Source organism: Lolium perenne, chromosome 2 (genome assembly GCF_019359855.2).
Source record: "Lolium perenne isolate Kyuss_39 chromosome 2, Kyuss_2.0, whole genome shotgun sequence".
NCBI lineage: Eukaryota > Viridiplantae > Streptophyta > Magnoliopsida > Poales > Poaceae > Lolium > Lolium perenne.
Window position 1 is genome coordinate 299258152 of NC_067245.2, and position 19669 is coordinate 299277820.

General features: G+C 48.7%; 2 protein-coding genes across 2 annotated transcripts; both read left to right on the forward strand.

Annotated features, from left to right (window-relative positions):
- The first annotated feature begins 7201 nt into the window (after positions 1 to 7201).
- On the forward strand, positions 7202 to 16718 carry LOC127336051 (uncharacterized). The gene is given in 6 exon segments (XM_071825734.1): positions 7202 to 10133; positions 10219 to 10594; positions 10639 to 10697; positions 12967 to 14865; positions 14868 to 15920; positions 16013 to 16718. Coding segments are annotated over 6 exon segments (6705 nt in total). The 3' UTR covers positions 16399 to 16718.
- Positions 16719 to 17873: 1155 nt separating this feature from the next.
- Positions 17874 to 18800, forward strand: LOC127336054 (protein translation factor SUI1 homolog 1). Its single transcript, XM_051362814.2, has one exon. The coding sequence runs from the start codon at positions 18189 to 18191 to the stop codon at positions 18552 to 18554; it is 366 nt and encodes a 121-aa protein (XP_051218774.1). The 5' UTR covers positions 17874 to 18188; the 3' UTR covers positions 18555 to 18800.
- Positions 18801 to 19669: the final 869 nt, after the last annotated feature.

Consider the following 19669-nt stretch of genomic DNA (forward strand, 5'->3'; position numbering starts at 1 on the left):
CCACTATCGAGCATAAGTACTCCCTCTTGGAGTTACAAGCATCTACTTGGCCAGAGCATCTACTAGTAACGGAAAGCATGCAAGATCATAAATAACACGTAGATATAACTTTGATAATCAACATAACAAGTATTCTCTATTCATCGGATCCCAACAAACGCAACATATAGAATTACAGATAGATGATCTTGATCATGTTAGGCAGCTCACAAGATCCGACAATGATAGCACAATGGGGAGAAGACAACCATCTAGCTACTGCTATGGACCCATAGTCCAGGGGTAGACTACTCACACATCACACCGGAGGCGACCATGGCGGCGTAGAGTCCTCCGGGAGATGATTCCCCTCTCCGGCAGGGTGCCGGAGGCGATCTCCTGGATCCCCCGAGATGGGATCGGCGTTGGCGGCGTCTCTGGAAGGTTTTCCGTATCGTGGCTCTCGGTACGGGGGTTTCGTCATGGAGGCTTTAAGTAGGCGGAAGGGCAAGTCAAGAGGCGGCACGGGGGGCCCACACCATAGGCCGGCGCGGCCAAGGGGGGGGCCGCGCCGCCCTAGGGTTTGGCCACCCCGTGGCCCCTCTTCGTCTCGTCTTCGGACTTCTGGAAGCTTCGTGGAAAAATAGGCCCCTGGGCTTTGATTTCATCCAATTCCGAGAATATTTCCTTACTAGGATTTCTGAAACCAAAAACAGCAGAAAACAACAACTGGCACTTCGGCATCTTGTTAATAGGTTAGTTCCAGAAAATGCACGAATATGACATAAAGTGTGCATAAAACATGTAGATAACATCAATAATGTGGCATGGAACATAAGAAATTATCGATACGTCGGAGACGTATCAAGGACCGGGGAGAAATCCCCGCGTAAGCTGACGAGGGCGACGCCCGTGGGCGCCGTCACCTCGTTGGAGGCGTCGTTATGGTGCTGCTCGTTCTTCCCTGTGTCGAACATCAAGGGAGACCTTGATCCGGTGTTCGGTTCAGGCGGCGGCGTCACGGCTGTGCCGTTTTCCTTCTTGGAGGCGTCGCCTAGGTGGTTCGGGAGTCCTCGGTGTGCCAATTGGAGTCGGTGGTGGCCGCCGCTCAGAGCTTGGGCTTCCGGGGCACTATGTACACCGTCGGTGGCACTTCTTCGTTGTCGATGCCTCCTTAGATCTGGTGCAGCCCCGTCGTTCACTCACCGTCCCTGGGCACTTTTGGGTGGGCGGTGCGTTGGCTTGTGCCATCCTGGAGTTGGAGTTGGCTTCCTAGAGTTCCCTTCTTCGGTCGTGACGTGACCAAGTATCTTAGTGTACCGTCTCCTCTGGATGGTGCAAGACGAGTGTGTCGTTCGGCTGTGGTGGGTTGTGTTGTAATCCGTGTGGCGTCGTGTTTGTATCGGGTTGCCTTGGTTGTCGTTGTTCGACCATCTTGGCCTCTTCTTCTATGAAATTTGATACACCTTCTAGGGTGTATCTTTGAAAAGAAACTTGATGAAGAATTAAAAAAAAGAGTAAATTTCACTTTTTATCATGTAGTTTTGTATTGGTGACACTAATTACCCCGCCGAATGAAAATTTATTTAGATTACCCATATTAAAGGCTTTGTACCCTTATTTTTTTGGTGTGTATGTATTGGGCAAGGTGTAGGTGATAACCGGGATCTAAAAATATCAAAACGTTAGTAATGAAGGGAACATATGGATTAAACAAGTTTGGGCATAAATTATCCATGAGGCCCTTCTATATTTACATATTTTATCGCTCCACATCGACGTACCATACCTATTCTATCTACGAATAACAAATAAAATGATATATTGGGTCTAAACCAAGTTTAAAATCTCCTAAATGAGATGTTTTGGTAGAAATTCCACTAAATGGGGTAATATGTGTCACAAATGCACAACGGACAGAGTGAAAAATGGAATTCACTGTAAATTTAATATAATAAAATAGCTTTTTAATTGGGCCGCATTGGGAGCGGCCCTAAACCGCCCTTTAGGCGGTGCGGCGGTAGCGCCCGCTGCGGGCGGGGAATCCTGTGCCCTGGGCCCTGGCTGGTGGCTGCCCTCTTCTCCCTTCCCCGGAGCCTTCAGCGCCCAGGCAGAGGCGTAGAGCTGCTGCGGAAGGTAATAGGCGGCAGGCTGGCCGCTAAGGCCGGTCAGGTAGTGCGCGGCGAGGGGGCGCCGTCAGGTGGTGGCGCGACGGACGCGGCGGAGCAAGTGTTGCCGCGGCGGGGCGGCACATGGACGACGGGCGAGGTGGCCCGGCAGTCAAACTTCAGGGACGTCTGAGGGTTTGCTCGATCCGCTCTCTATCTGTTGATTAATCAACTAGTTGTTTTGTAAGTCTAGTTATTAATTAGCTCACCACGTCGACTAGAATTCTAGAAATTCCTCTTTTTGTTTTTGGTTTCCGGAATGATTTTGCAACCTAGTGCATTCGCGTTGGGCCTTGTCTCACTTGGTAGTGTAGTAGACAGATGTTGCCACAGAGTTGAAGTCTGCATAATAGATCAGCAGCACCAGTCTATGACATATGCAACGATAAGCTAGTTTAGGAGGTCTGACTTAGGATTCAGTTAGCTTACTTAGCATTGAGTTATCTGCTCTCTCCCCTTTTTTTAACAAGTGTAGTAAAGGGTTACTCAGCATTCGGCCCCTAGGCTGTCGGTACTCAGGTTGGTGGTTTGACTATAGCGCTGAATAGGTTGAAAGTTTCTATGCACAATACAAACTTCTAGAGAGGGCGGCCCTGATAGCATTTTGTGGGGCGGCATCGAAAATGGGCTCACACTGGCGCGCCCCAAAAACCGCTGGCGCGTTTTCGAGCCCAATAGATGCGCCGATAACCCTGTGTCGGCCCCTTCGTGAAGGGCGCGAATCGGACGCGTTGGCGCCTCACATAGCGAATGATTTTGGGTGTGGGTGCCGCCTATTAGCTACACATCCCAAAATTATACATGCTTTCCCCCAAAACCCCTTCCCCTCCGCCGCTCAATTCTCCCGCCTGCCGCTCCATCTCTCATCCATACTCCAACGCGAAAAACCCTCGCCGCCGCCATGCCGCCAAGAAAAAGGCTCCGTTGAAGGCAGCGAAGGCCCCGGCGGCGCCGGCGAAGCCACGCACCGTGGCACCGAAGGAGAAGCCGACGACCATGTCGTAGGAGGTGCGGGACGAGGAGAAACTCCACTGCACCATGGTGATGGCTGATCGCAGAAGGCACCACATCGCCGCTGAGGCGTATAAGCCGAAGCCGCGAAAGCGGCGGCTGCCGCTGACATGTGCCTCAGCTTGGGCGTCGGTCTGCCCGAAGGGAGCCAGCAACTCGCCGGCCGCAACTTGAGCGACGGGTTCTCGAGCTCACCCTTGTCACCGGGGTACTACGCGGAGGGGCTGTCGCTCTCGCAGATGCGTCTGTCGCAGATGGACGGTCGCGCCCGCTACGCCCTCGAGTACACCGACAGGGACACGACCTTTGACCCCAACAAGCCGTTCTCGCTGGATTCGACACTGAGGGGCAGCGGTGCCTTTCGCTTCCCCGTCGACCTGAACTCGTCGCTAGATCTGCGTCGCCCGGGAAGCACTACCGGCTACGTGACTGACGGCACCAGCCTCCCCCGCACCCTCTTTGGCGACGAGAGCATGAGCGCCCACCAGGTGTTCGGTACCGCGTCCAGCGTGTCCATGGGCGACGACGACGTGAGTTTTCCTTCTCTTTATGTGTTATGTGCATTGTAGACACCACCGGCGACTCAAAGTAGGTTATTCGTTGTATAGATTGACGGCGCCGAGATCCTCAGCGGCTTCATACGCAATTGCCACGGCTACAAACCCCTCATCGACGAGTATGAAGAAGAGGCCGACGAGGACGAAGATGATGCGGAGGAGGAGGCCGAGGAGGAGCTGATCGACGCCGACACCGGCGTGACCACGAGGACGAAGAGGAACATGCGGGTCGGCGGCACTCGTGGTCCTAGGTGGAAGTCTTTGGAGGATGAATGCCTCGTCGACGCGTGGTAACAAGTGAGCTTTTGCCTCATCACCGGCGCCAATCAATCCGCCGGCAAGTTCTACAAGCGCATCCTTGATTCATTCAACGAGAAGAAGAACTATGGTGTCTACTCCACCATGCACATGAACCGGAACGAGGGTGCCCTCTCTCACCGTTGGAACATCATCAAGGCGGCGTGTAGCAAGTTCCATGGCTACTATGAGAAGATTAAGGCCCGGAAGGAGAGCGGCAAGACAGATGGTGGATTGGGTATGTTCTATGTCCATTTGATGATGCCTATTTCATAATGCATCATAGTATAGCTTGTTAATATAATCATGCAATGTTAGATGATCGATGCCCTCAAGATGTACAAGAGCCAAAATGAGGACAAAGATTTTCTCTTCATGCATTGCTTTAAGAATCTAGAGGGTTGCAAAAAATGGGACGCCACCCACCTCACTCTCAACAAGGACAACGTCGGGGAAGATGGGCCTGTCAATCTCGCCGGCGCCTCCACCAGGTGTCCCATTGGCAACAAGAAGGCCAAGGCCGAGAGGATTGCGGTGCCGGTATTGGCCGCCATGGACGCCTCCCTAGAGAAGATGCTATCCTCGGGCCACCTGTCGTGTGGAAGGCAATACTCTAGAAGCAAGATATGAAGATTGAGTTGGAGAGGGAGAAGGTGGAGGCGGCGAAGATGGAATCTCACGCCGCCGCTATGAAAGCCACCACCGAAGCGACGCAACTTTTGTTGGCCAATATGACTCAAGAATCCAAGATCTTGATGGCTAACATGGCGAAGATGGACCCATTGGCGAGGGCGTGGCCCTAAATGTACCGCGAGCGCATCGGCCACGAGGTGCTAGCGGCGCAAGCTGCGTCGGCGTCCATGATAGCGCCAACACCGTCGACGTTCAGGCCTCCCCCGATGCCGCCGACGTTCATGCCTTCCCCGACGTCCGTGGAACCAGTTCCCACGATGGAGGTGCCATCGGTGCTCGCCGACGATGAGGACATCGTCTAGGTTCAGCCGGCCATGACCCCCTTCATCTGATCATTTTGCTTGAAAGCCCAAGTTGTTTTTGCAGCCGGACTATGACGGTGATTCAGTGGCCGTATGTTGGCTCAAACTTCATATTCGAAAACATATTCGAATTTGTTGGCCGTATGTTGATCCGAACTTCATATTCGAAAACCTAGTCGAATTTCTATGCATGTTTTTATGACTTTTTATTCAAATGATCTATCGGATCGCCGATTTGGGAAGCGCCGGTGTGGGAGCAGCACCCCAAATAAAGGATGATGCGCCGACACCCCAATCCGGCTATACCGGCACTCCGCCGGCGCCTAATTTAGGGCACCGGTGGAGATGCTCTAAGGGCATGTCCAATGGGGTGACGCATCCGCGGTGATCGGAAATGCGTCTGGTACCCGCTCCAGCGGGGCGACGCATAGTGACCGGGCCGTTGGCGGCGACGCAAACGCGGCCCAAATATGCGCCAGGTTTGCGTCTCTGCGGACGCTGCACGGACACAGGCGGACGGTCACTTCAAGTGACCGGTCGCTTTTCCACCGGACCCGCCTGGCAGCGAGCCTGCATCGAGAGCATCACTTCCGCGGTCAGCTCTTCCGCGTATGCGCCGCAACCTTCGCCATCAATATCGCGGCGGCCTGCTGTGCACTGGCGGGCGGTGGCTGGGCCGCCTTGAATGGCATCTTTCCCGCGCGCGGCCGCCCTTAATAGTCCACCTGCGCCATCGCCCACAACACGGACACCTCCACTTCCACCACCAGAGTGCGCCGCCGCAGCACCATGGGGAAGAAGAATGACTTCGAGGCGTTCGGCAGCGGCAGCAAGAAAGCGGTGCGGCCGCGCAGGGTCCCGCTGCCCGTCCATGTGGCGCGGCTCATGCGCACGAATTGGACGCCGTGCGACGACTGGGGGACGTGCAAATGCCTGGCGGTTGGCGGCTCAGCTACCTCCGCGTGCCCGTCCCGCCCGTGCCTGCGCGCGATCCATATAGGAGCGAAGAGATCCGGCACAGGCGGGAGTAGCTGCCGCCGGACCTCCGCGCTGATCCCGCGTACGCCGTCAATTCCGACACGTGGCGCACCTGGCATGGCACCAAGAAGGATCCGAGGAGGAGAGGGGACTTCCCCTTCGACCCTCCACTGGCACCTTGTCGTTGAACACGGCAGCCGCCGCCGCCTGCACAGGACGACGATGACGACGAGGAGTACAGCGAGGCGCTGACCTACTACAATGAGGAGGCAAGGACGACAGCGAGGACTACGTCGCCTGTAGCGGGAGTATTTCAGAGTCCAGACGTGGTACCACTGAACAGATCCTCCATCTCCAGTGTACTCCACCGTTCGGCTCGCACCCATCCCGCTGCCTCCTTCTGCCGTCCCCACAGCTTCAGCCGTTCAGCGGCCATAGCACTGGAAGGGATGATGAAGTAGAGCCGCAGCGGAGGCCGCTGCGTCAGGTGGTGCGTGCTGCACGCCGACGGGTCGCTTTCTGGCGGCCGGCGGAGCAAGTTCTGCCGCGGCGGGACGGCACCTGGATGCTGGAGGGTTCGCTGGATCCGCTCTTCCTCGATTTCGATCTTGTGGTTTATTAAGGGATTGCTTTATACTGGTAATCAGTTAGCTCACCCTTAGCGAGTACTAGAACTCTACGAGTCATTCATCGTCTTCCTACATTATCACATTTGCCATTCGTTCGACTCGCTTCTCAATTTGTAGGGAATTACGCAAATTTACAGGCCAGGGAGTTGATGTCTGTCAGTAGACCAGCACCAATCAATCAGTATCAACATAAGCTAGTTTTGGAGCCTTTGGTAGAAGGCAAAGAACGTAACTAGTATTGGAGAAGCGTGCGATTACTTAATCAGCATTGGACTGTATACTTTTTCTCTTCTCAGAAACAACTCAAAGTAACTAGCATTATTTTGCGTTCAGGCAACGTTTGCTGCCATTGGCTGTTGGACTGGCGTCAACAGGTTGAAGGTTTCTAGGCACGATAGTCTTTGGTAGGTATGGCTAGTTTATAATCCTTGTTTTACCAAATTTCTACGGTATCTTTGGCCGGCAATTTGACTTTGGCGGGCAAAACGATTGAAAGTACTATAGATGGAAAGCAACATATTCATGAACCGACTCATTACATATATGACCAGTTAGAATGAACAAAACAGAGCAGATCGAGCAGCTCAATGACCTCTCCATGCATTCTCTTCATTGTGCTACTTGCATTATTGGCCATCTCCGTGTCAGCCATAGTGTCCGCTGTTGGGGCCTCTTCTCTGAGTCCGACCAGCGGCAACGGCAGTGACACTGATCTCGCCGCACTGCTGGCTTTCAAAGCCCACCTTTCTGACCCTGAAGGTGTTCTTGCAAGCAATTGGACCACCAGCACGTCTTTCTGCCAGTGGGTTGGCGTCTCATGCAGCCAACGCACGCAGCGTGTCATGGCCGTGGAGCTGCCAGGTGTGCCCCTCCACGGATCCCTCGCTCCTCACCTTGGTAACCTCTCTTTTCTCTCCATCATCAACCTCACCAACACCATCCTGACTGGCTCCATCCCAGATGATTTAGGAAGACTGCATCGCCTCAAATTTCTTGACCTTGGCCGCAATGGTCTGTCAGGTACCATCCCACCCACCATAGGAAACCTCACGAGGCTACAAGTTCTTGTCTTGAAGTTTAACCATCTTTCGGGTGCAATTCCGGCAGATCTACGGAACTTACACAACCTTGGCTTCGTGAATCTCCAGACCAATTACCTTACTGGCTCGATACCAACTGATCTATTCAACAATACACTGAAGTTAAGTTATCTAACCATTGGTAATAACAGTTTGTCAGGACCGGTGCCATATTCCATTGCCTTGTTGCCTATGCTCAAGTTTTTTGACCTCCAATACAATCAGCTTACTGGCCCATTGCCTCCGGCTATCTTCAACATGTCTAAGCTCCATACAATATACATCTCTCACAACTACTTAACTGGCACTATCCCTGACAACGGAAGTTTCAGTCTCCCCAGGCTCAGAATATTCAGCATTGGATTTAACATATTCACTGGTAAGATCCCACAGGGCCTCGCGTCTTGTCGGGGCCTCAAATCTATTTCCATGCCTACTAACTTTTTTGAAGGCGTTGTGCCAACATGGCTGGGAAAATTGCCAGATCTTATTTTCATTTCCTTTGGTGGGAATAACCTTGTTGGCTCAATTCCTTCCGCACTTGGCAACCTCACATGGCTAAGTGAGTTGGACCTAGGAAGGTGCAAGCTAACGGGACCAATTCCGGCAAATTTTGGACAGCTGGGCCAACTATGGGATCTGCGTCTCCGAAGCAATCAGCTAACGGGACTTTTTCCTGCTTCGCTCGGTAACCTTTCTGAGTTATCAAATCTGTCGTTGGACCAAAACATGTTGGCTGGGTCATTGCCTAGAACAATCGGCAACATGAACTCATTGGTGAGACTTACTTTTACAGAAACCAACCTACAGGGGGATCTTGTCTTTTTGTCCAGTCTTTCTAACTGTAGAAAGCTCCGGTATCTTGACATCTCATCGAACAATTTCACTGGCGGCCTCCCTGACTATATAGGTAATCTGTCAAGTCAGTTGGAAAACTTCTATGCATTTGATACCAATTTAGTTGGTGAACTTCCGGCTACAATTTCAAATTTAAGCAGTCTTAGAGTGCTAGACCTTTCAAAAAACCAGTTGTCTGGTGCAATTCCAGATGCAGTCATGACGATGGAGAATCTGCTATTCATTAACCTCCGTCGGAATAGCTTATTCGGCACTATCCCATCACAGATCGGAATGCTAAAAAACATAGTAAAGTTGCATCTTGAGCACAACAAATTATCTGGCTCCATACCTGAGGACATCGGCAATCTTACCAACTTACAACAAATTAGACTATCTTATAACCAGTTATCATCAACTATACCATCAAGTTTATTCCATCTTGATAGCCTCCTTTGGCTAGATTTATCTCATAACTTCTTGAGCGGCACATTACCGGTGAATATAGGCTATTCAAAGCAAATTTACCACATGGATCTCTCTGTGAATCACTTGACAAGTAGTCTCCCAGATTCGATTGGAAAACTTGTCATGATGATCAGTTTAAACCTGTCACACAATTCATTCTATAACCAAATTCCAGATTCATTTGACAAGCTGGCTAGCTTGCAAGCTTTGGACCTATCCCATAACAATCTCTCAGGTTCCATACCGAAGATCCTGGCCAATTTTACCTTCCTCGCTAGATTGAACCTGTCTTTCAATAATCTACAAGGTCAGATACCCAAAGGAGGTGTCTTCTCCAACATCAGCCTGCAATCGTTGATGGGGAATTCAGGGCTTTGTGGTGCTCCACTTTTAGGATTTCCAATGTGTGTGGATAACTCTGTAAGAACCAACGGTCTCAAGCTCAAATTTTTTCTCCCTGCTATCATTGTGATAATTGGAGCTGTGTCATCCTGCATATTTGTAGTAATCAAAAGAAAAGTTGGGAAGCAGCAGAAAGTAACAGTTTCTGTCGGAATGGTTGACACCACAAACCGCAAATTAGTCTCCTACCAAGAGCTCGCTCATGCCACTGACAATTTCAGCGAGAGCAATCTCTTGGGGTCCAGCAACTTTGGGAAAGTTTTCAGGGGCAAACTGAGCAACGGTTTGCTGGTTGCAGTAAAAGTTTTGGACCCGCAGCTGGAACATGCCACTAGGAGCTTCAATGCTGAGTGCCGCGTGATGCGCATGGCACGGCACCGCAACTTGACAAGGATTCTCAGCACCTGCACCAACCCAGAATTCAGAGCACTAGTGCTTCAATACATGCCCAATGGAAGCCTAGAGAAGCTCTTACACCATTCTCAAGGCAGAAGGCACTTGGGCCTCCTCGAGAGGCTTGGCATCATGCTTGACGTGTCGATGGCAATGGTGTATCTGCACCATGAGCACTACGAGGTTGTACTACACTGCGACTTGAAGCCCAGCAACGTGCTGTTTGACGAGGACATGACGGCACATGTTGCAGACTTTGGCATCTCAAGGCAGCTAGTAGGTGATGACAGCTCCATGATCTCCGCCAACATGCCTGGAACAGTTGGGTACATGGCCCCAGGTACTACTTTGTGCCACCTCTAATATGTGATTTTTATTCAATCTTCCGTCAACCATGCATTGAAATTCATGAATTTGTTTGGCAGAGTACGGATCCCTTGGAAAAGCATCACGGAAGAGTGACGTGTTCAGCTATGGAATCATGCTTCTCGAAGTCTTCACAGGAAGGAGGCCCACCGATGCTATGTTTGTGGCAGGACTGAGTCTCAGGCAGTGGGTTGATCTGGCGTTTCCTACGGAACTAGTCCAAGTGGTGGATGGCCAGCTACTAGAACTGCAAAACTATTGTTCTTCAAGCAGGAGCTTGGTCGATGGTTTTCTTGTGCCAGTATTCGAGCTGGGTTTGCTTTGCTCCAGCGAATTGCCGGACCAGAGGATGACCATGACGGAAGTGGTCGTGAGGCTCCAGAGGATAAAAATTGACTACGTTAAATGGGCAGCAGAGACTCAGAGTGCAGATAAGTGATCGATTAAATGCCCTTGCCTCCATGTATGTTCTGCTTCAGTGCTTCTTCACTAAGGACAATGTCAGCTGCATCAGGGTACTACTCACTTACATGGCTACGTTACTTGTACAGTTTGATCCACGTTTCGTTGATGATTTCTAGATTATGATGCTTTGTTGTGTTGGATGAAATGTCTGAAAGGTGTAGCAGAAAGAGGCAGTATGCTGGGAAATGCCTGGGGCGCCGTTGGGAGGAGAGTTCTTTGGAGGAAGCCCCATTGCGACATGTATCTATTATGTTATAATTTTGGTGTTGGCCGTAGCTTATACAGTGTTCTCTTACGGCTAATCTCGAGCCCTTGTACGTCTCTGTACACTTTGTATGCTTTTCCCTTCTATCTTTATAAAATTCGGCCGATATTATGTCATAATTTTTTATATACAAACTAAGCACAAATCAATATTGATGCTACATCCATATGCATGATTCCCATTTGTTTTTTGTAATTATTTTTGACAGGCTTGGTGTTAAATGGGGCCCAACTCTACCAAAGGGACAAATTTCAGTAGCATAAAAGGCCACGATGAAAATGAAAGATGCATTCATCTGCATAGCATACATTTGTATTGCACATAATATAAAATTTTATTGTAAAAATGGTCTCTATTTTAACACTGATGCATTTAACTGTAATTTTTTTAGTTGCTTCAACTGGAGGTTGAACTGAAATATTTCATAGCTAAATAATGCTTCTTCGGATTTCAAATATGCGGACTTACTAGTAATCCAAAATATATAAAAAAATAAAAATTTAGTGGTAGCAAGTTTAAATTGGGAGGGAATTTTTCGCATTAAAACTATGAACATTGGGACAAAATTTGAATTTGTCTTTTTTTGTTTCTCTAGCTACATATTTAGTTTGATTAAGAATTTTTTTCACATAACATAGACACATGAAAAACAAGTGGTGATTTTTTTTAAATAGCAGCTTCTAAATTGATAAGAATGTACGGGTGCACCGTGAGTAGTCCAGGCGTGGTACCACTGCACAGATCCTCCATCTCCCGTGTACTTCACCGTTCCGTTCCGCTCGGCCTCCTCCTCGCACCCATCCCGCTGCCCCCTTCTGCCGGCCTCAGCGGCCATAGCACTGAAACGGGGAGTGAAGCAGAGCCGCAGCGGTGGCCGCATGGGTGATATGCACCGCGCGCGCCGCTGCGTTAGGCGTGGCGAGGCGGTGAGTGCTGCGCGCCGACGGGTCGCTGTCCGGTGGGGCAGCACGGCGGCCGGCGGTGCAAGTTCTACCACGGCGGGACGGCACCTGGACGACGAGCGCCGCCGCCCCTTGGTGAAACGTCACGGTCGTCAGAGGGTTCGCTCGATCCGCTCTTCCTCGATTTCGAATTTTCGATCTTGCGATTAATTAAGGGATGGCTTTGTACTGCTAATCACCCTTAGCGAGTAGTACTAGGATTCTAGGAGTCATTCATCCTCTTCCTGCATTATTGCTTTTGCCAACCGTTCAACTCGCTTATCAATTTGTAGTGAAATACGCAAATTTACAGGCCACAAAGTTTATGTCTGTCAGTAGATCAGCACCAATCAATCAATATTAACATGCAGCAGTAAGCTAGTTTGGAGGCTTTGGTACCAAGTCAAAGGAACTTAATTAGCATTAGATTGTCTACTTTCTTTCCTCTCAGCAAAAACTCTAGCTGTTGGACCAGCGTCACCAGGTTGAAAGCTTCTAGGCACAATATACAGACTTTGGTAGGTGTGACTACTTTATATTCCTTGTTTTTACCATTACATTCTTTGGTAGGTGTGGCTAGTACTAGTTTGTAATCCCTGTTTTACCAATTCTGTACTAGTTCTATATTTGACCCGCAACCTTGGCCTTTGCGAGACTGCATATATGGAACATGGGGGCATGTGAACCCACTTTTTGAAAAGTTCCGTTTGTGATCTCAAAACATGTTTTAAAAATCGAAACACAAAATGATTTTCCAGATGATCTCAAATATGTGCCCTGGACATGAGTTTCGTGACGAAAAAATCTTTTATTTTGTCTCGGCAAAAAAGTGAAATTTTGCAGGGCTATATAGCAGTATATATGTGACGTATTTTGTCTTTTTTAGATTCTGAAATAAAAAAGTGGTTTCTCCACGAAAACTTTCTACGCACACATGGAACATGCGTACGTACCCGGATATTTTTATTTCAGAATTTTTTAACATTTGAAAAATGCATTTCCAACTAGAGTTCACATGCACCCAGGTTCAAACCGGACTTTTCCTGCCCAGCTAAACAATATAAAGGGGTTGAAAGTCTGTGTAAAGCAGCATATTCATTGAACAAACACATTGTATATATGACCGGTTAGATGAGGAGAACATAGGAGCAGCCCAATGGCCTCTCCTTGCATTCCCGTCTTCATGCTACTTGCACTATCGGCCATCTATGTGCTAGCCATAGTACCTAGTGTTGGCTGCTCTTCTCTGAGTCAGACCAGCAACAATGGCAGCGACACTGATCTCGCCTCACTGCTGGCTTTCAAATCCCACCTCTCCGACCCGCAAGGTGTCCTTGCGAGCAACTGGACCACCGGCACAACTTTCTGCCACTGGGTTGGTGTCTCGTGCAGCCGGCGCAGGCAGCGTGTCACGGCTATTGAGCTGCCAGACGTGCCCCTTGATGGATCCCTCGCTCCTCACATTGGTAATCTCTCCTTTCTCTCCATCATCAACCTCACCAACACTGTCCTGACTGGCTCCATACCAGATGATTTAGGAAGACTGCATCGACTCAAATTGCTTGACCTTAGCTTCAATGGTTTCTCAGGTAGCATCCCACCCACCATAGGAAACCTCTCGAGTCTCCAAGTCCTTGTCCTAAATGTAAACCGTCTTTCGGGTTCAATCCCGGTAGAGCTGCAAAACTTGCACAACCTTGGCTCCATAAATCTCCGGACGAATTACCTCAGTGGCTCAATACCGACCGATCTATTCAACAATACCACTATGTTAACGTATCTATCCTTCGGCAATAACAGCTTGTCAGGGCCGATACCATATTCCATTTCCTTGTTGCCAGTTTTAGAGTTTCTTGACCTGCAGTTCAATCATCTCGCTGGCCCATTGCCTCCGGCTATCTTCAACATGTCTAAACTCCATTCAATATATGTCACCAACAACTATAACTTAACTGGCAATATCCCTGACAATGGAAGTTTTACTCTTCCGATGCTGCGCATAATCAGCTTGGGAAATAACAGATTCACTGGTCAGATTCCGTTGGGGCTCACATCTTGTCAGGACATCAGAGCTATATCCATGCCTGGCAACTTGTTTGTAGGTGTTGTGCCAACATGGCTGGGCAAGTTGACTCGTCTATCTTACATTTTCTTGGGTGAGAATAACCTAGTTGGCCCAATTCCTGCTGCACTTGGCAACCTCACTTTGCTACGTGGATTGAGCCTGCCATGGTGCGAGCTGACGGGACCCATTCCTGGAAATTTTGGACAGCTGGGTCAACTATCGTCTCTTCATCTCGGAGACAATCAACTAACAGGACACATTCCTGCTTCTCTCGGTAATCTTTCCAAGTTATCACTTGTAGTGTTGAAGAGAAACATGCTGGTTGGATCACTACCTTCAACAATTGGTGACATGAATTCTTTGGTGAAAGTCGATTTTTCAGAGAACCTCCTACAGGGGGATCTCAGCTTCTTGTCAATTTTATCCAACTGTAGAAAGCTCAGGTATCTTAAAATCTCGTTCAACAATTTCACTGGTCGCCTCCCTAACTATATAGGGAATCTGTCAAGTCAGCTGGAAACTTTAGCTGCACATGAGACCAATTTAGTTGGTGAACTTCCGGCTACGATTTTGAATTTAACTAGTCTTAGAGTGCTAGACCTTTCAAAAAACCAGCTGTCTGGTGCAATTCCACATTCAATCATGATGATGGAGAATATGCAATTTCTTAGCCTCCACCAGAATGCCTTGTCTGGCCCAATCCCACCACAGACTGCATTGCTAAAGAACCTAATAAAATTGCACCTCGGATACAACCATTTATCTGGCCCCATACCAGAGGACATAGGCAATCATACCAAATTAGAACAGATTGGACTTTCTTATAACCAGCTATCATCTTCTATACCTCCAAGTTTATTTCATCTTGGTGGCCTCCTTTGGCTAGATTTATCTCATAACTTCCTCAATGGTACATTACCAGCTGATATCGGCTATCTAAAGCAAACTTACCACATGGATCTCTCTGCCAAACGCTCAGGAGTAGCCTCCCTGATTCAATTGGTAAACTTAGCATGTTAATCAATTTGAACCTGTCACACAACTCATTCTATAACCAAATTCCAGGTTCTTTTGACAAGCTAGCCATCTTACAAGCTTTGGACCTATCCCACAACAATCTCTCAGGCTCCATCCCAAAGTACCTGTCCAGTTTTACCATCCTGTCTACATTGAACCTGTCTTTCAATAACCTACAAGGTCCGATACCGGAAGGAGGCATCTTCTCAAACATCAGCCTGCGGTCCTTGATGGGGAATTCAGGGCTTTGTGGCGCTTCAAGTTTAGGATTTCCATCATGTTTGGGTAACTCTCCCAGACCCAGCAGTCACATCCTCAAGTTTTTGCTCCCTGCTATCATCGTAGTAATGGGAGGTGTGGCATCCTACATATTTGTAGTACTAAGAAAGAAAGTTAAGAATCAACAAGGAGTGACAGTTCCTGCTGGGATGGTTGACTTCATAAACCATCAATTAGTATCCTACCACGAGCTCGCTCGTGCGACTGATAATTTTAGTGAGAGTAACCTCTTGGGGGCTGGGAGCTTTGGAAAAGTTTTCAAGGGCCAACTGAGCAACGGTTTGGTGGTTGCAGTAAAAGTTTTGGACCTGCAGGCCGAACATGCCACTATGAGCTTTGATGCTGAGTGCCGTGTGATGCGCATGGCGCGACACCGCAACTTGATGAGGATTCTCAACACCTGCTCCAACCTTGAATTCAGAGCACTGGTGCTTCAGTATATGCCCAATGGCAGCCTAGAGACACTCCTACACTACTCCGAGGCCACAAGGCACTTGGGATTCCTCGAGAGGCTGGGCATCATGCTAGACGTGTCGATGGCAATGTCGTATCTGCACCATGAGCACTATGAGGTTGTATTGCACTGCGACTTGAAGCCCAGCAACGTGCTGTTTGATGAGGACATGACGGCACATGTTGCGGACTTTGGTATCTCAAGGCTGCTATTAGGTGATGACAGCTCCATGATCTCTGCGAGCATGCCTGGAACGGTTGGGTACATGGCACCAGGTACTAGCTGGCACCTGTAATATTTCTCAGTATGTAATTCTTGTTAAACCATTCATCAATCATGCACTGAAATTCATGAATTTGTTAAACAGAGTACGGATCCCTTGGAAAAGCATCGCGAAAGAGCGACGTGTTCAGCTATGGGATCATGGTTCTCGAAGTATTCACAGGAAGGAGACCCACTGATGCTTTGTTTGTCGGAGGACTTAGCCTTCGGCGGTGGGTTGATCAGGCGTTTCCAGTGGAGCTAGTCCGGGTGGTGGATGGCCAGCTTCTACTTCCTCAAGGCTCTCCTTCAAGCCGCAGCTCAGGCGATGGCTTTCTTGTGCGCGTATTTGAGGTGGGTTTGCTGTGCTCCAGCGAATCGCCAGGCCAGAGGATGACGATGAGTGAAGTGGCCGTGAGTCTCGAGAAGATAAAAAATGACTACGTCAAATGGACAGCAGAGCTGAAGAACTTGTCTGATCAAAATGCCTGAAAGGTGTAGAAGAGGCAGAATGCCTGAAAATGCCCGGGGCGCCGTTGGGAGCAGAGTTGTTTTGAGGAAGCCATTGCCGCGACAGGTCTTCTCTCCGTTCCTTCATGGGCCCCGTGTCTCCCTTTATTGAGTTGAAGCTGCATATGTAGGCGAGGTCTGAAGTTTTTATCTCCGGTTGTTTCTGTTTTACCATGAATTATGGGAAGATTCGTCAAACCAAGACATGTATACCGCGACATGGTCCTGCCGTCGGTATATCAAAACCACTCTGTTTTGAGCTATAAATAATTTGTGGGATCTTCCTTTCCCCAAGGTGGTCACTGGAGTTGTTCAGATGTCATATCTGAATTTCCCCCTTCCTTTTTTTTTGTCTTTCTATTCTGATGATAGATTTATTTGCAGTTCTGCTGAAGCAAGCTCCGGTTGTCACAATCACCATTTCTTGAATTCGTAGTCTGTAGACATAATTTAGCTTGGTCCTTTTGGTCGTACACCTGTACCGATGATCACAGCCGCATTGGCTGATAGCTGGATATGACTGATTTTCAGGTAACGTTGAAGTTCAGTATATGCATACTAGTATATCTGTTGTGCACTGTGAAACAACTGGCAATCAATCATGTAGTACTTGTAAGTATTTTTTATGGAAATCAATCATGTTATTAAGGACGGAATGACAGTTATAGCAGAATACTTTTGCTAAAATAAAATAAAAAGTTGGACCAGAATAGAGCGTGGCGTTTTGGAGGCTGAGCTACATGTAGCCCTTTATTTCAAAGACTCAAAACTCATATTTCAAAGTTTCAGAAAAATCTGAAACAAAATCCTAGAGGTAGCCAATGATGTACGCTACAAAGGTGCAAAAGCTCAATGCAACTGATTTGTATTATAGGCTACACGAAATCGAAAAAATCTTACAAAATTAGTAGTCTTGAAATGTGTACTATTTAGTATAAAGTTTGTTAGGATTTGTCATTTTTGTGCAGCATAGAATATAAAGTAGGTTGTATTGAGATTTTACACCATTGTAGTATACATCATTACCTATCTCTAGAATTTTGATTTGGATTTTTTAAAATAGGTATTCTGAGTGTTTAAAAATAAAGGAATATACGTTCGAAGTTTTTCGACTAGAATATGAATCTGTATACAGCGCGGAGCAATGCGTAGCTTTCTTGGCCTCCAATCTTCCTTGGAAACAGAAACGAACCATGACAGGACACGAGAGAGGAGAACCCGTAGGAGCCAAGTTTCGTCCCTCTGGCAACGTGCCACGATCGGCACCATCTGAGACCGTACACATACCATTGGACGGCAGAGATCGATCGGGAGATCCTACCTCCGTGTACGACCTGGCACGTCGGCCCTACCGACTCGGGCTCTGCCTCCGTGTCCGGCAAGAACTCCGCTCGATCGATTTCCACCCATAAATACTTCCCGCGGCCTCTCCCAGAAGCATATGCAAAAGAAAACCCCCAGCGATCTCCAGCGCCAGAGCCTCCCGAGCCAGCACACCCGCAGCCGCCGTGTCGTCGCTTTCAGCTTTCCCCACCAACACCGCCGACGTGGCGCCCCCGGAGTTCGAGCCCAAGGTGTCGCCGCCGCCGCCCTTCGCATCCGACCGGTGGGCCGCGGGCGGCGCCTCCTCGTCGGACGAGGAGGAGGACGTCAAGAAAACCACAACCAAGAAGGGCACCGCCGCTGTCAAGCGCGCGCCGGCGAAGAAGAGCTCCAAGCCCAAGGGCAAGGACAAGTACCTCGCGGAGGCTCCACCATCCGAGCAGGAGTTCATGTCCGGCACCCCCGACTTTGACGACGACGCGCTGCCGCCGACCTCCTTCGACCCGTTCGCGGACGAGGCCGCCGACGCGGGCGCCGGCGCCGGGGCCGGGGACGACGGCCGCGTGCACCTCCGCGTGCAGCAGCGCAATGGCAGGAAGACGCTGACCACGGTGCAGGGGCTCAGCAAGGGCTACAACTACGCCAAGGTGCTGCGGGACCTCAAGCGGGACCTCTGCTGCAACGGCACCGTCGTCGAGGACAAGGAGCTCGGCAACGTCATCCAGCTGCAGGGCGACCACCGCAAGAAGGTCGCAGCATTCATCGCCAAGGCCGGGCTCGCCAAGACGGACTGCATCAAGGTCCACGGATTCTAGTCGCCTCATCCAGATCAATCTGGGCTGCCCGGACCCGGAGGGAGAGTTTGCTTTAGTTTCGAGTCTGCTGTTTACAACTTATAATTAAGAGTGCTTTAATTAGTTAGTTTGCTATATCGGGTTTGCTGTTTGGTGATTTTACTTCCGTGTGAGTTTATTTAGCAATAATGGCTTGCAGTTGTCAGCTTAATCATGTAAGGGATCGTACTTTTGCTACATCAATGATAATGCAGACTTTTATATCAATCACCTTGATCTTGATGTTTGATGTTCTCTGTATTGCCCACTCCAAATTCGAAAATTTTCTGGATGAAAGATTGGTATTTATTAAATTTTAATCATAATCAAACACTTTATGAAAAAAAAAATTCATCAATCTTTGTATTGATAATTTTATGTGCTTATATGTTTGTAGCATTAACTTATCTTGGAATAGTAGTTTTGACATCTCAATTGCACCCTCCTACATCGCTCGGTCGAATCATCATCCTTCTCTTTTTTTTACTAATCGGATGCTTTATTAGACAGGTAAGGGCTCCTACTAGCTTTACCAGCCTCCTAGCTAATCTCACACTACTCTGTCAAACAATGACGGGTCCAGCTCAACACAATATTTCACAACAAAAAAAAGACTAATAATTTGAAGATAAATCAAGCGTAAATATCTAATATATATGCTTAGTATCATATTTACTTACATCTAAGATAGACATTGGTACATCTGGTGGATTCGACGATGCCAATCCCATGCTGATCAAGTTCCTCCTGTTCGTCATTGCGTTAATTCAATCAGAGCTATTATTGTAAATTATGGGAAAGCTAAGATACTGACCTCATTTGCCAAGAAACATATATGGCTGAAACCATGTGCTCGGAATTTAAAACTGAATGTTGATGCTGCCTTCTCCATTGAGGAGCATGTTGGGGCAACGGGGCGGTGATAAGGGACAGCCAAGGTAATTTTATGGCGGCCTCATCATTTTTAATACCACATGTGCACTCAGCAGCGATGGCAGAAGCTATGGCAATGATGCATGGTCTCTCTCTGGTGAACCAAATAGGGTGCAATGCAGTGGAAGCTGAATCTAATTCTATGGAGGTAATCCAGATTTATG

Bases quoted from the DNA above. Each gene is read 5' to 3' on its own strand.
- LOC127336054 (XM_051362814.2), top strand. From the start codon at position 18,189: ATGTCCGGCACCCCCGACTTTGACGACGACGCGCTGCCGCCGACCTCC.